This window comes from Dermacentor variabilis, chromosome 8 (assembly GCF_050947875.1).
Source record: "Dermacentor variabilis isolate Ectoservices chromosome 8, ASM5094787v1, whole genome shotgun sequence".
Classification (NCBI taxonomy): Eukaryota; Metazoa; Arthropoda; class Arachnida; order Ixodida; family Ixodidae; genus Dermacentor; species Dermacentor variabilis.
The window spans coordinates 19,375,434-19,391,382 of record NC_134575.1 but is presented as its reverse complement, the minus strand read 5'-3'; the positions used below and the strand labels follow the sequence as shown (position 1 = coordinate 19,391,382).

The window sequence follows — 15,949 nt, the reverse complement described above, 5'->3', positions numbered from 1 at the left end:
TGGGCACCCAGTCATAGAATAAAGAACCAACTGACGCAGCGCGCAGCTTTCGTGTGGCCCCGCCTAAAGCCCGTCAGCCCCCACCTAAAGTATATGCTACCAAAGGTACCTTTGGTAGCATATACAGTAACTCTACCCCCCACCGTGCCTCCAGCACCGCCGCGTGGCAGCTGCGGCAACTTAGCAAGCTCTCCCATAGCGTTACAGCGGAGTTTCGTGACCAGAAAAGCACTGAAGGACTCCGATATTACTAAATTCTTCGTTATTCACGTGTAAAATGTCAATTTTGTCCGCTTTAGATGTACTGTTAGAGGCAATGCACAGAATTGTGATATCATTTTTCATTGCCGAATAACAGAGTTGTAAACTTGATAGTTTCGTTTTCTGAAAATTTGCCATTTTTGTCAAGTTTCAATAAAGAAATGATGACCTAATCTAACATTCGACACCAAAAGTCACTATATTTTAGATAATTCATTGAAATGCAACAAACCTCGCCAAATTTGGTGCTGTGGTTGCCGAGAAAAACGAATTCTCCTTTACTTGTATTTAGATTGGAGCACCCGAGCTAAAACTTCCTCTTAAGGGCTACTTTCCCCACTATCGTGTCCGCGTGCAGAACGAAATCGCGAAGATAGTGCAATGCCGGGCCGATCTGCGGCGGAAGTGAAGCAGGCGTTAAGCGCTCCATGTACGTGGCCTGATCGCGAAAATAGTGCAATGCCATGCCAACCTCCAGTGGAGGTGAAGCAGGCGTTAAGCACTCCCCTTACGTGGACCGATCCCGAAGCTAGTGCAATGCCGGGCCGACCTGCGGCGGAGGTGCCGTTCGCCATTAAGGGACCCACATACGCAGCTTCGCTGGTCATACTTCTTCACAGAGTAGAAGGGAACTACGTCTTCCTTTTTTCTTGCATTCATTTCGTTTTTAGAAAGAGATAATGCTATAAATGCAATGTCATTCGTTCTTGTCTCATAGATGTAAATATGGGCCTAAATAAACTCCTACCCGCCGTGGTTGCTCAGTGGCTATGGTGTTCGGCTGCTGAGCACGAGGTCGCGGGATCGAATCCCGGCCACGGCGGCCGCATTTCGATGGGGGCGAAATGCGAAAACACCCGTGTGCTTAGATTTAGGTGCACGTTAAAGAACCCCAGGTGGTCAAAATTTCCGGAGTCCTCCACTACGGCGTGCCTCATAATCAGAAAGTGGTTTTGGCACGTAAAACCCCAAATATTATTATTATTATTAAATAAACTCTACATCGCACTCATCCGCAAGAGTAGGTAGGTGTAAGCGGGGAAATGCTCGCTACCTCGCTCGCTCACACACGCACACAAACGCGCGCACGCGTTCGCATACACTCACACAAACGCAAACACACAGAGATGCGACAAACGCTCGCCCGCACGCATATTTACACGCGCCCACGCATGAACAAAAATGTACGCACGCACGCACACAGAACTGCATGCAAACACTAACACGCGTATGCTCGCACACGCATACACCCACTCGTGCGCACGCATATTCAAATACTGAGACACAAACATGCGCGCTCACGCAAATGCAAGTGCACACGCACGCACGCTCGAGGTTTGCACACCCATATATACTCCCTCTCCTCCCCTGTTGTCTCACAAAAACATGCGCGTGCAGGCAGACTGAATGACACTTGCTCTGGAATTGCCGTTCAAAACCCCAGCTGTAATAAATCGTTTTACGGTTTAAATTTCGCGCTTATTCAAGTTAATGTGCCCTCTGCTTAGAGGGCGTAAACCTATTTGTTCCTGTCGTGTGACATAACCGCCCATCCCCGACCAAAACACTGCTTTAATGCACCACCAATGTTGCGACTAAGCGTCATAAATGCATATGTTGTTACAAGGGACTAAGGGACTACCCTTTTGGCGCAGACAGCTGAAGCTCGTTGACACTCGGCAATTATATAAAAATAAAATTGTTTAAAATCGTGCCCATTCAGTTACGTATGTGCATTGCCGTGAAGTTCCACGGGATGGTGAAGCTGCAATGTCCAGAATCAATGAGTATGTCCATGCTACAAGGGACGAAAATATTTTTTACGTAACACAAAGACATGCGCATGCTTGTTATTACGTTGTTCAAGGATAAAATCTGATAATAAAAGGGGTGACTTAAAAATGAGCAACCACTTAGCACGTTAGGAAGCAAAAACAGACAAAATAATATTTGAAGAGCACATCTGAAAAAAACGAACACTGAAACCAAATTTTGAGTTTCGTGTTTCGGCCATCTGTCGAACTCAGTCCTACGTGGCGTTAAAGAAAATCGTACCACGCAGCACAGCATCGAACCGCTGCCAGCATGACACGGAACGAGGGGTGCGAGCGATTAAACGACGCGGCCACGGCTTCCAACGTTTCAGCGGGTGATACGCTCGGGTTTTTATAGATACCACGTGAACTTGCACGACTGTTTCAAAACTCGCTTTTGGGAACAGTGTTACGCCATGTGTACGTATAGGGTCGAGATAGATATCAATCGAAAGCTGAGTCCCCAGACTACATACGCTGCAGCGACTTCTACAATAGACGCCGTATAGTTTTTATCACAGGTGCCATTTTTGTCTCCAATTTGTCTCGAGCACAAATTTTCGTCGTTTCCATATAGGCTTCCATTGCTGAATCTTTAACCACTCTTGGAACAGAATTCACACTTGCCACAGCGTGATCACTGTATTTGGCTCATGTGGATTGTCTTTCAGAACATGTCTGTCACCTGCCTTTTTTCAATAATCGACCTGCAGCTTTTGTTATTCGCGAAGAATCCCCTCGTTGCATTGATAACGCGCTACAGCTTGGTGCCGGGGCGGCTTGGGGCGCTAGTTGGTACGTGTCCAGAAAAGCTGGATATGGTTGCGGCCGGGTATGCCGTTACATCCGTGTGCTCAACGGCGAATTGGACGAATCTTCCACACCGCAACAGGTATGCCAACACCGCCGACCGTGTATGTGTTAGCCAACATGGAAACACCCACATGTCGCTGAGCCACATGCGCGCAGTGAAGTAGCTGCTTGGCCTTCTGTCCATCTATGTCTTGGACACCGCAGAAGAAGTGCAACATCCCCAGCGGTGCCCGTCTCGAAAGGCGGCGCAGTTCTGAAAAAAACAAACCGACCGTCGGCTGCGAAAGAACAAACAAGTCGCGCGAGTGTCATGCATACGCACCGTCAGGTTCCAACGTGGTTGCGTTCAATGCATGCAAAGCTGATTATGCCAGCCGGCTTAACTAGCGGGGTAGAGAGAAGGGTGGGAAGCCCCGCGTCTCTCTCTCTCTCTCTCTCTCTTTAAGCTTGCCCTGAGCACACTCTTTTTGGAATACACGTATGCACTTGCGCATAACGAAGCGAAAAAGGTGCGTTGAACTTGCGATAGCAAAGTCTGACAAGCAACGCACTGTGTTGATGTCAGAATGACTTTTTCGCAGACCCTTTTTGTCTCCTGCTTCAGGAACTTCACTGTACAAACTTGCTCGATGCAAGTACTATGACTGGCGCCAAACGCAAAGCTCGGAGACCGACGTGCGATCGTTTTTACCACGGTGGCGCACGAGCGGCAGTGAGCTCATGAGCGCACGATCTCTCGTTAGCTTGCTCGCTCGTCCGTCCCAGAGTGGAGAGGGAAAGGGCGCCTGCCCTCTAAAACAGAGTATTTTAAACTAAGCGCTGGTTTAAACTTTCACCTGTTGTTATATATACCAGAACATAATGATAGTTCAGTAAAGTTAATTGTGTTCGGTTTCCGAAGTCAGTGTGCGACTATCTTTCCTCTGTATATATATATATATATATATATACCCTTTTTCGTACAAACCCATCGTCTCGTCTGCACAGTATTCTCTGGACATAACACAAAATTCGAATTATACTATAAGGACATGAGCTCACGCAACGGCCACTTCAGTTATTTCCTCTCAAACTTTGACACGCTGGACCAAGAGCGGACTTTAAAAGAAAATTACAAAGGAGTATTAGAGGCCAACTGCAACGAAATTTTCGACCGCGTTTTGGTGGCCAAGCTAAAAGTGCGGTAGAGTCCAGCTTAACGAGGACGCGATCCACGCGTAGCGCAGTTAGGATAAATCTGCGAAAATTGGACTTTGTACAGTCTTGTGTGGCTGGCGTGAAACTAGAACATGTCCTATCGCGCGACGGAGCAGCTAGAACAGGGTGCATCGTGCGCTAGCCTGTCTGACCAGCAGCGTGCTGTTCACGTTTACTCATGCGAGCGTGTTGCGTTTGCGCCTTCGACAAACCTAGAAGCACTCATGCCACCAAGATGTGGCATGAGTGCTTCTTGCTTGCCACGTACCTGCCCACTAGCGCTGCGGCAACAATTGATCGCCGCGCTGCTGCGGGAACGTTTAAGGGATCCTAAACCACTTTTCATTGAAGTGAAGAAAGGCATTCGAAGTGGAAGTAGGCTATTTCAGAAATACTTTGCCGCAAAAAATACCGAAATGCGTACAGTAGAAGCGGAGTTATTGGCAATCAAACACAGCATCCGCTGTGCTCCCCGTTCCTTCTTCGATGCCTTGCACTGCGAAGGCTAGGGCGTAGTGGGGCGTGCCCACAACGCTCCGCCTCTCATTGTCACCGTGGCGTGCAGTTTAAATTTATTTTGGTTGTGAACGTAGACGCCACGACTTCCGATTTTGACGCCTACGATGGCCTCAACGTCAGCCAAACGCGCTTGTCCTTATCGAGCCGCAGTGCGCTTAGCTAGTGGACTCGTGGCGGCATCCCATGGCGGCCGCGGTTACTAATTTTGGCGTACGACACCCTAAACATCAGCCAAACGCGCTTGTCCTTATCGAGCCGCAGTCTGCTTAGCCAGTGGACTCGTGGCGGCACCCCGCGGCGGCCACGCTTACTAATTTTGGCGCCTACCACGCCCTAAACATCAGCCAAACGCGCTTGTCCTTATCGAGCCGCAGTCTGCTTAGCCAGCGGACTCGTGGCGGCACCCCGCGGCGGCCGCGGCATCTAATTTTGGCGCCTACGCCGCCCTTAACATCAGCCAAACGCGCTTGTCCTTATCGAGCCGCAGTCTGCTTAGCCAGCGGACTCGTGGCGGCACCCCGCGGCGGCCACTCTTACTAATTTTGGAGCCTACCACGCCCTAAACATCACCCAAACGCGCTTGTCCTTATCGAGCCGCAGTCTGCTTAGCCAGCGGACTCGTGGCGGCACCCCGCGGCGGCCACGCTTACTAATTTGGCGCCTACCACGCCCTAAACATCAGCCAAACGCGCTTGTCCTTATCGAGCCGCAGTGCGCTTAGCAAGTGGACTCGTGGCGGCATCCCGCGGTGGCCGCGGCATCTAATTTTGGCGCCTACGCCGCCCTTAACATCAGCCAAACGCGCTTATCCCCATCGAGCCCACTGCGCTTTGCCAGTGGACTCGGGGCGGCACCCCGCGGCGGCCGCGTTTACTAATTTTGGCGCCTACGACGCCCTAAACATCAGCCAAACGCGCTTGTCCTTATCGAGCCGCAGTGCGCTTAGCAAGTGGACTCGTGGCGGCATCCCGCGGCGGCCGCGGCATCTAATTTTGGCGCCTACGCCGCCCTTAACATCAGCCAAACGCGCTTGTCCTTATCGAGCCGCAGTGCGCTTAGCAAGTGGACTCGTGGCGGCATCCCGCGGCGGCCGCGGCATCTAATTTTGGCGCCTACGCCGCCCTTAACATCAGCCAAACGCGCTTGTCCTTATCGAGCCGCAGTGCGCTTAGCAAGTGGACTCGTGGCGGCATCCCGCGGCGGCCGCGGCATCTAATTTTGGCGCCTACGCCGCCCTTAACATCAGCCAAACGCGCTTGTCCTTATCGAGCCGCAGTGCGCTTTGCCAGTGGACTCGTGGCGGCATCCCGCGGCGGCCGCGGCATCTAATTTTGGCGCCTACGCCGCCCTTAACATCAGCCAAACGCGCTTGTCCTTATCGAGCCGCAGTGCGCTTTGCCAGTGGACTCGTGGCGGCACCCCGCGGCGGTTGCGGTATCTACGCTATGTAGCCGACCGCCGCTACCAACAGAAGACGCGTACGGGAATCCGTTTATTACGAAATAAAGCGTAAGCCCTGCCTCCTTCGGCGACGAGGCACTTTAAGTTACGTACTTTTTAAACAATTTTAATGAAATTTTCACTATTTATGTATTTTAAAACCTAATCTCATAAAATCAATTATTTTCTGCCCATGATAATATTTCTGTGTTATCTAAAAGAGGATGTTCTTTCTTAAGGCCCTAATGAGCTAATTAACCGCAATTTGCACAGTAACATCCAGCACATCGAATGAATACTTAATGTTCAGTGTGTGTCGTAAGCTACTAATCACTGTTTTAGAATATTTTTGAGCGAAGTTGTATGTTGTCAAACTTAGTCATAAAAAATGTCCACCTTTATAATAGAAAACTATCAAGTTCGACATATGCATGACGAAGTTTCACAACGTACAACTTCGCTTCAAGTAGGCCTACAACAACGATTTATAGCTTGCGACACACTATGAACATTCGGAATCGATTCCGTGTGCTGTACATTGCCGTGCAAGTTTCTGCTAATTAGCTAATTACGCCCTAAACAGAGAACACTCTGTTTTGGATATCATAGAAAATATTTACCGTAGGAAAATTCATTAAATTTTTAAGATCAGCTGGCGAAAATACATTCATTGCGCGAAGTTTATTAAAATTGCTTCAAAAATAAAAAAAAAAGTTTTTTGAAGTGCCTTTTAAGAGAGCAAGGAGGGCAGCTTCTGTTGAAAAGAGAGCGTGTGAGGGAAGGTGACTTCACGATCCGTTGGCGAGCTCCACGCATCGTTTACGGCAGCAAAATTTGGCTCAGATGTTCACAGCAGCGTATGCCACCCGTGGACCATGCTATTTCACCAAGCCCGAGGTGCAGTCCAGGGCCCCTTTAAAGACCAGGGTAAAATTTTAGCGATCTCAGCGCCTCCGGCATGACAGAGCCGACTACACCGGCCGCTACCTGGCACGCTAGCTGGAAGCGCCGGACTCGTCGACCAATCAGACAACTACCGTCATCTGTAGAAAAGGGTGATAAGTAGCTGGGGCTTGGCAAGGCCGAGCTATAGGGGACGGCTTGGTGCTAAATGTGCGCAAACTCACGGCCAGACAGGTCGGACTGCGGCCGTGATAAAGCTTCGCCCATGTCGCTCTGGAGGAGTTGCATTCCTGCATGGCTTGCCGCTGAATTTACAACATAGTGGCCGCGTCGCCTTCTCCTTCGTGACAAATTCAGCAAGCGGTTCCTGCTCGTTTCTGGCGCTGTGTCAGAAAGGATTTCGTTCGTCTACTTCGAAGAGAGGCACGAGATGTCCTCGAGATGACGCATCAGCAGAAATAATCGCTCGGGAATATCGCCCTTGAATGCAACTTGCCTTTGAACGTTACCTTTGGTTTTCGTGCGCCATCGCTGAATCTAGTACTTATAGTCACCCCGAGAAAGCGCTTGCCAGGCATATCTCGATGGGTAAGTGACTGTGTCGCGGAAATGTGGCTTGCGCAGCTTCGTCAACTGCAGTTTACGTGCTTTGTGCGCGTTGGCTGGTCCGTGTCGCACTTGCCTGCTGAGCCGCGGTCCACGCTTTCGCTCCGAAAGCTGGGACAGGAAAGATGTGTTCGACTTTCCACTACTTAAGCGTCGTGTGCTGCACAGCCATTGCTCGTGCTCGAGTACGCATTCGAGCACCCGACGACCACGCAATTACGCATCGGCATTCTTGCAACAGCTCAAGATCACGGGCGCAAGCACGCCGAGAGAGACGCCCGTCAACTCGCAAATGATGCGCGAGCAATGCGCCTGGCTGCGTAGGCGCAACATGGCGCAATAACTGAGAGCTAAACTGTTGCGTACAATTGTTCAATATAATAATATTTGGGGTTTTACGTGCCAAAACCACTTTCTGATTATGAGGCACGCCGTAGTGGAGGACTCCGGAAATTTTGACCACCTGGGGTTCTTTAACGTGCACCTAAATCTAAGCACACGGGTGTTTTCGCATTTCGCCCCCATCGAAATGCGGCCGCCGTGGCCGGGATTCGATCCCACGACCTCGTGCTCAGCAGCCAATTGTTCAATATATTCGCCGTATCCGAATCGCTGCCGCTTTGCTGCCAGGTGCGCGGGTCGTCTGCATAGGCGCTATTTAATGGCTGCTAATAACAAGATTAGTGAATTACCAGCGGCTTTGCAAAGATTACTTTAAGAGTATACGCTGGGCATATACAGTCAGTTCATCCCAAGTGAAACTTTGTTGCAGTCAGCCTTTGAGTTGGACGGTGCGAGTAAATTACGCTCCTGCAATAGCAATAACCATGTGCTCGTTCTCCCGAACTGTGTGTAAAATTTACGAATTTGAGTTCATTTTACGAATGCTCCTTCAAGTTTTACGAAAAATAGGTTCAGTTCGCGAAAAACTTTTAAAGGTGTCGAAGGATAAGGCGGTGCCAGATTACAAAAAAAAATACACACCAGAAAAATTAATTTTGCAGTGTATGTGTCGTCCTCTTGTGGCAGGACTCGTCGTCCTATACCAGAGCGGCACTTTCTTCGAGCAAGTTCAGAAGAGTTCCTGAAACAGGTGAAATCGGCCACAACAAAATCACTGAAAAAGTAACTGTGCTGGGAAAAATTACTCGTTGCTTCTCAGTTTAAAGGTAAGTAGTCCTAACTAAAGTGCGTATGTATCCCACAAAAAGGACTGCTCAGGACAAACTTTATTTGCTTTTAGCTCTTGCTTTCAACTCTACCACCGCGGACATGTCTTGACATGTCAGCGGAATTTTTGCCAATATTAATGCTCACATGATGGAGGGTATGGCAAAAAACCCCTTGTGGAGGCTTCTTTAACCACAAAAGATGCAAACGCGAAAGGCCAGGGGGAGCGGTGACGCCACCGTGATTTTGGACCGGCCCCCCATGATGTCACAGATTTTGACAGCAATAACTCAGGTACATTTAAGTGTTCCGATGGGGAAGGGGAAGGAAGACTAGCATTCCGCACAATAAAAAGAACTAAGCCATCAAATTTCGATATGTTTTCCTGCCCAAAAATATTCAAGTGTGAAAAAAAGTATAGTTTCAGATCTCTGGCTTCACAATCACATATACTTGCTCTCGAGCGGTACTGGAGTGGAATTCGGGATAAGCGAGTTCGACGATTTTGTTCAACTTTGTGAATTGGTCATTTGTTGAATTAACATAGTTCAAAAATAGTAATTCAGCTGCCTCAAATGACTTGGTGTTGCTGCTTAGTTTCCCTTGAAAGTTACACGCCCACTAAAGCCCAGAGAGAAGCGGTAGTCAGATGAATTCAGCTTAGCTTCGGGAAACGATGTTGACGTCATTTCTGTCCAACTGACGTCGGACAGAGTCCGGACAGACGACAGAAGAAGCATGAGTGAAGAGACGCGGCCTCTGGTGGGCGTCAGTCCCTTTTATTCCTTCTTTCTTGAGCCAGGGCTTACGAGCAGAGATGCTTGGGTACGCAGCCATTGGAGCTGGTTCTGTAGAAACCGTCGGCGCAGAAGCATCCCGTGACGCAGTCGTAGGTGCACTTGATCGGCGGCCTCGGGTCGGCGCATTTGAATTCGGCACACGTGCTGCTCTGGCACTGTTTCAGCACCTCGCCCGGGCCGCATCCGGACGGGCGAGGATAGTCGTGGAGAATCCCTGAAATGGGTTGAACAAGAGGTGTTTTATTTTTCTCATTTGAAAAATAATAGTCACATAGGTTTTCTCTCAGACCCAACCAGCTACGGAAAGAACGATGGCTGTAACGTTAAGGGATCAGAAGAGAGCAGATTGGGTGAGGGAACAAACGCGAGTTAATGACATCTTAGTTGAAATTAAGAAAAATAAATAGGCATGGGCAGGCCATGTAATTTTATCGCTTACATATCCTACAAGACAATGTTCACTATAAATTAATTACTTTTTTTAGTAACCAATTACATGTAACCAAATAAAACAAATAAAATTCTGTGGTTCGGAGTTTCAAAACCGCCGATTTCATTACGGGGCAAGTCGTAGTGGAGGTGTCTGCGCGTTAATTTTGACATGCCGGGGGTCCTTATAACGTGCGTCCAATGTCCGGTACAAGGGGCGTTTGTGCCCTTCGTACACTCTTGAACAAATGTGCACCCTTTGGTGTGCATATTTGCCAAGCAATGATATTCGTCATCTGTCTTGCTTGCGTTTTCTTTCTTGAAAACACTGCGCTCGCTACTTTCCTGTCATGCTGATAAATCGCATGCCGTTCGTGAATTGGGGCACGCAGCGTTACAGAAAGGAAACGCGGACAAGACAGATGCCGATTTCGTTGTGGCAAGGAACGACCCAAAGGGTGTAATTTCGTTTAAGACTGTATATACGCCACAGAAATGAAACCGGCAGCCGCCGATGCCGGGATTCGATCTCGCGACCTCGTGCTCTGCATTGCATTGACAATTATCGTCGATTGTTTCTGCACAACTGTTTATTAAAGCAAAGCTTTCCTTGCCTCTTTGACTGTACCGCTGCTGTTGCTGCTGTCGCACACACCGCGTCGGTGGGTGTTTCAGAACGTGTGTATACATGACAGGAGCGAGTCAGAGAGGAAAGGCGACGCGAGAAACTCGTTTGGACCCCACCGTGTCGAATGGGCACAATGCCCTCAGAGATCCCTGGGCGTCGGCACATTAGCCTCTTGAAAGCTGTAATTACCCGTGACGCCTCTCAAAAGCATTGCAGAAATTGCAGCGCCTCCCTTTCTACTAACGTGCGAGTCCAGCGGAGGCGTAGATAGAACTGTAGAGAGAAGGAATGAGAAGAGGCAGTTCCCATACGGAGGGGGGGGGAGGTGACGTTTAGAAGGCAAGGAAACCTTACTACTATACGACAGCGGTTGCGCGGAAACTGGATAAGCTTAAGTTCAAGGTACGGTACAGCACGTTGCTGCTATTTCTAAAAAATAAACACCATGCAAATATGTGAAGCGGACAAACTACGCAGGGCATGCAGAAGCAGAGCCGCATTAATTAAAGCGCACCGCAGGGTAGACGCAACAATATATACGGAAGCGGTCGACCATCAAATCAACGCTTCAGGTACCCGCCGCGGTATAGCTTTGCGGATATTGCATTGCTAGAGGTCGCGGATTTGATGCCGACCGCGGCAGCCGCATTTCTACGGGGGCGAAATGGAAAACGCACATGCACTTTCATTTTGGGACGCTTTAAAGAACATCATGGTGTAAAAATTAATCCAGAGTCCGCCGCTACGGCGTGACTCATAATCCGGTTGTGGTTTTGGCACGTACAGCCCCATAATCCAATTCAAGTTTAATATTTCTGCCATGTGAGGCAATGACAATGCTCAACCCTCTCAGAGGTTATGAAATATGGTGCACAACAACGCCTCAAGCGAACACCTCTCCCTTTGTGTTTGTGTACTACGCAGACAAACAGTAGTGGTGCACGCAAGGTAACGTTTAACACCAACTCACCACTCTCGTGTTAGACTATATAAATGTTGAAGAAATTAAGATTTCGCCGTCAACATCCCGGCTAATTATCGTCAATCAAAGCAACCAGCACAGAAACCTTCGCTTACATTGATGCCCACAGTGCGTGGAATCTGCATAGTTCTTAATTGTTCATTTTACTTTCGTGGGCAGTGGTCGCTGTAGTCAACAAAAACTTTGAATGGAGTAATCGTAATAGTAATCGTTTACTTTTTTTTAGTAACGTGTGCAAGTCTTCCTGGCGCGCAGTCGCACAGACATAACCCTGTGGGCGCTAGCTCAATGTGTTTCTGCTACGCCGCGGAAGGTAACAAAGGAAGCGCTGGTTAATAATAGCTGAAGTGGCTGCGTTCGCAGGTGACTTAGTCACGTGGTATTCTTGTCACGTGGCCAAATTGGTTACATGCGCTAAAATAGGGCCCTTTCACGCGCAGCTCAAACAATGCTTGTCCCCCAATGTTGCGGGAGTACTTGGAACAGTTGTTGCAGGAGTACTACTCAAGGAATATTTGTACGTAATATGACATGGCCTACGAAATAAGACGCGCAAATCGGACTCGAGCGCGTTGCCAGTCCGCGAGGAGCTCTGCGAACCGCGTGTCGCGAACACTACAGTGTTGAGCGACAGCTGCATGGAGCGTATATGTAGCGTTTGTGGGCGTCGGCGCGTTTACTTCGCGTCGCGCTACATACGCATGTACACCATTCACGGTCGAAAAGCAACCTTTTCCCTTGAAAATGACAGTTGAAAACCCAGCGCTAGTCCTGTGACTCCTGTAAACTTCAACGCTCCGCTTTAATTATGTCTGGCAAATGTGCCTCGTAGGAACCGTTCATTCAACTATATATATATATATATAGCCTGATCGTCAACAAAAGTTACAGAGATAGTGACGAGGACACTGCTTTGCACTTAGGCCGAGCTTACCTTGGGCATGGCAGAGCACAGCTCCAGCCAGTAATACGGATACGACTACGACCAAGGCTTGTGGCTTCATGACGAAGAGCAGTCGAATTAAGGTTGCTGGAGAAGGAGTCGATGCTCATGCGGCTACCGATTTCGTTTTTATAGGCCTGCCCTGGTCCGGTCCTTGCGGAAAGGGTTTTGCGCATACCAATGGCTACATATTCCGGTTATCTGCCCACGGTGTTTTCCCTCTGTCAAGCCACTGACCGTGAAATGCTAGGACCGGTCGTGATGGCTGAGATAAAAACAAATCACTTCTTGTGCAGTAAAAGCAGAAAACTAAGGCTGATATTCGACGTACGTCTGACCTTCGCCGGCGACTATTTCCAGCATCCCTTATGTGCACTCGAGAAGGTTTATGGTTTGTTTTTGTTTTTCTGGGAACGTCCGATTGCATGAGCCATGCGATCTGCATTGATTATACCTCCTCCAGTATCCCACGCCCCAGTCGTGGTCTCTTTTCCTTTCTATACATAGGTCCTCTTCTCAGAGTCATTCACTTATACCGCATCTACGACGAGTTTATTCGAAAAAGAAAGCAGCAATAGCGTGCATATCGCTCCATGCCTGTACATGTGTGTCCTCTGGATTTGTACAGTGCGGCCCATGCACTACTGAATAAGCGATCACACCAAAGTGCAGCTTTAACCATCTGCAACTGTCGGCTGAAGCTGTGTTGATGTACGGGCGTGTAGTTGAATACAGTAACCGTAGATGCACAAAGGTACCAGCGCCACCAACCACATGTGCTGCAAAGCGGGGCTATACAGGTTAAAATACACGCGTGATCTACCCGCATGTGCTCTCTTTATCAGTTGACCGCAATGTACACGCATGCGCATCCAAATCATACATCTGGGATTGGTGGTTGAAGATTCCCGAAACTTGCCTTGCACATTGATAACCATCACTGCGGTGTAATTGCCTGTATTGTATAATTCAGTTTGAAGCGTATCTCTCGGAAACTTTGCTTGGAGAAACCTGTTAACAGGGACACTTCCTTTGATACTAAGCAATAAATGGCCCTGTGGGCTGTCACAAAGCAAGTATGCTATGGTGTCGGGCTGATAAGCACGAGGACGCGGGATCGAATCCCGACCACGGCGGCCGTATTTCGCTGGGGGCGAAATGCCAAAACACCCGTATGCTTAGAGTTAGGTGCACGATTAAAGAACCCCAGGTGGTCCAAATTATTCCGGAGTCCCCCACTACGGCGTGCCTCGTAATCAGATCATGGTTCTGGCACGCAAAACCCCATAATATAATTTTAATTAAGCCAAATATGCACTCTAGGAAAACTGTGCACCTTTCACGGCTTATCTTGTCCCTGAACAATAATTGTCATTTTGCGTACGTCGCCTTTCTTATCCTTTAAAGCGGGGCGCCCGGAACTTTGAGGCACGAACGACATGTACGTGTCAGACTGACAAAGGGTTCCGGACAGGAAAATAGCAGGCACAGAGCGTTAAAGAAAGGAAACGCATGAAGGACAGACGACTAATATTGTTCTGGAGAAGCCGCAAAGGGTGCAAAATTATTCCAAAGTGTACGCCTATAGCTTCCCTTGTCGCTTCCCGAATGTTAGAATAGATACTTCTGGTTAATGGGATACTGGCATAATATTTTCTACTATTCTTTTTTTTTCTTTTGCGTTAAATGAACGCGTCCTAGGGCTCTAAACCCCTGAAAAAATGGTCACAAGCCTAAGAGCGCACTGAATAATTCGATATAATAGCTTTTCTACAGCGAGTTTCGACTTCGTTTTCCAGGAGGATAGTGTGTCGTGACGTCATGACATAGTATGTGGTCACGTGGGAGCAGGACATGGCGACGTTTTGACACTCTCTCAGACTCGCTCGGCCGTTCGCTATGCGGCTACATCGGCCCTCACGATGAGTAGCAGCATACGAGGCGACGAGCGAGTGTCAAAACATTGCCAATGTCCTGCTCCTACATAATGTGTCCTGACGTCACACCACAATGTCCTCCTGGAAACGAAACCGAACCTGGCTGTAGAAAAGCTGTTATATCAAATTACTGACGGCGCTCTGAGACATGTCCCTATGTTGTTGTTGTTGTTGTTTTGAATGGTTTAGCTAGAGGTCTAGGACTTTTATTTAACACAAGAAAGGAATAGTCGAGAAATAATTTCAGTGCCCATTTAAACAACTTGGTCGTTCCTGCGCTAATGTAACAGAGTTAGCATTTTGCTATGCACTTTGTTCAACGCTATGCTGTACTTGCACTTTTCGTACAGATTGGAGGAGGAGGAGGAAACAACTTTGTTGACTCAATTGTGAATGCCAAAATAGCGGCGCCCTCTCTCATTGCTCCGGTGAGACAATGTGTGCATCCTGTTTTGTTTATCAACGACAGATGGCGCCACCATTCCTTTCCCTAAGAATGGTATGTTTTAAATACAACGCGAACACGTTGGTTGCGAAAATTTTTCTACGCGATAGGGCGATATTTTCAGTCGTGTTCACGTGCCTTCGCGTCGTAATTAACAGCGCATTATGTTTATAATCCATCTAGATTCAATGGCTCGATTACGTCAGCGTGCATGATATGAAGCCACGGACTTGTTTTGGGATGATCACTTTAATTCGGTGATAATATCGACCACTTTCCCGTGACGTACTACACGGCGCGTACTCTGATTCGGGCGATTTTGCTTAACCGGTGGATTGGTTCATCAGATTTTGCTCAACCAGTCAATAAGCGCACACTGAGAGTGACATATTCGAAAGTGCGCGATGGAGCGCCGAACACCGAAAGCTTCGTCGCGCACTTTCGCGTGTATACCTTTCAGTGCGCGCTGATTGGCTGATTGAGCAAAACTGGATTCGCTGGTTGGCTGCATGGTTGATTAAAACCCCTCGAATCGTACAACGTGCCGTGTGCTACGACACGCAAAAGTGATGTATCGCCGAAACTCATTCTGCGACAATACGTCGTCGGACTGCATATGACGCCCGCTGAAGCAACCAAGCCGTAAAATTTAAATTGATTATAAGCTTCATTGCCCGCGCTTACAACGTGAGGCATGCAGGTGAAAAGTACTGCAAATGTCGGTAGCATCACAGAATAAGCTAAAGCTCGCTGAAATGCAACATGCAGCGATCCGCTAAAATTCACAAAACAAGAACGCAGGTTAGAATGTTTCTGCCCTCTTTTGGGATAAACCAAAACAATCGACAACTGCTTATGACCTCCGAGACTTAAAAGTTGGTATACGCAGTGCGGATCTCAAAGCCCAAAAAGAACTCCTTTTCTCGTCGGTAGATGGGGAGGCCTGCCCAAAGTCAGCGAGCGGAGCGATTATGAAAGCTTCGAGAAAGAGGAAAGCATGAAAGCGCTAAATAGGTGTTCTGTGGCGCTATGCCTGCACCATCGCTTTGGCTTGAGCAGATT

The 15,949-nt window shown here is 48.5% G+C and overlaps 1 protein-coding gene across 1 annotated transcript; it reads right to left on the bottom strand.

Annotated features, from left to right (window-relative positions):
* Positions 1-9,484: 9,484 nt before the first annotated feature.
* Positions 9,485-12,571, bottom strand: LOC142590922 (chymotrypsin-elastase inhibitor ixodidin-like). Its single transcript, XM_075703318.1, has 2 exons — positions 12,497-12,571; positions 9,485-9,737 (listed from the first exon to the last, which is right to left on the bottom strand). The coding sequence occupies exons 1-2, from the start codon at positions 12,564-12,566 to the stop codon at positions 9,529-9,531; spliced, it is 279 nt and encodes a 92-aa protein (XP_075559433.1). The 5' UTR covers positions 12,567-12,571; the 3' UTR covers positions 9,485-9,528.
* Positions 12,572-15,949: the final 3,378 nt, after the last annotated feature.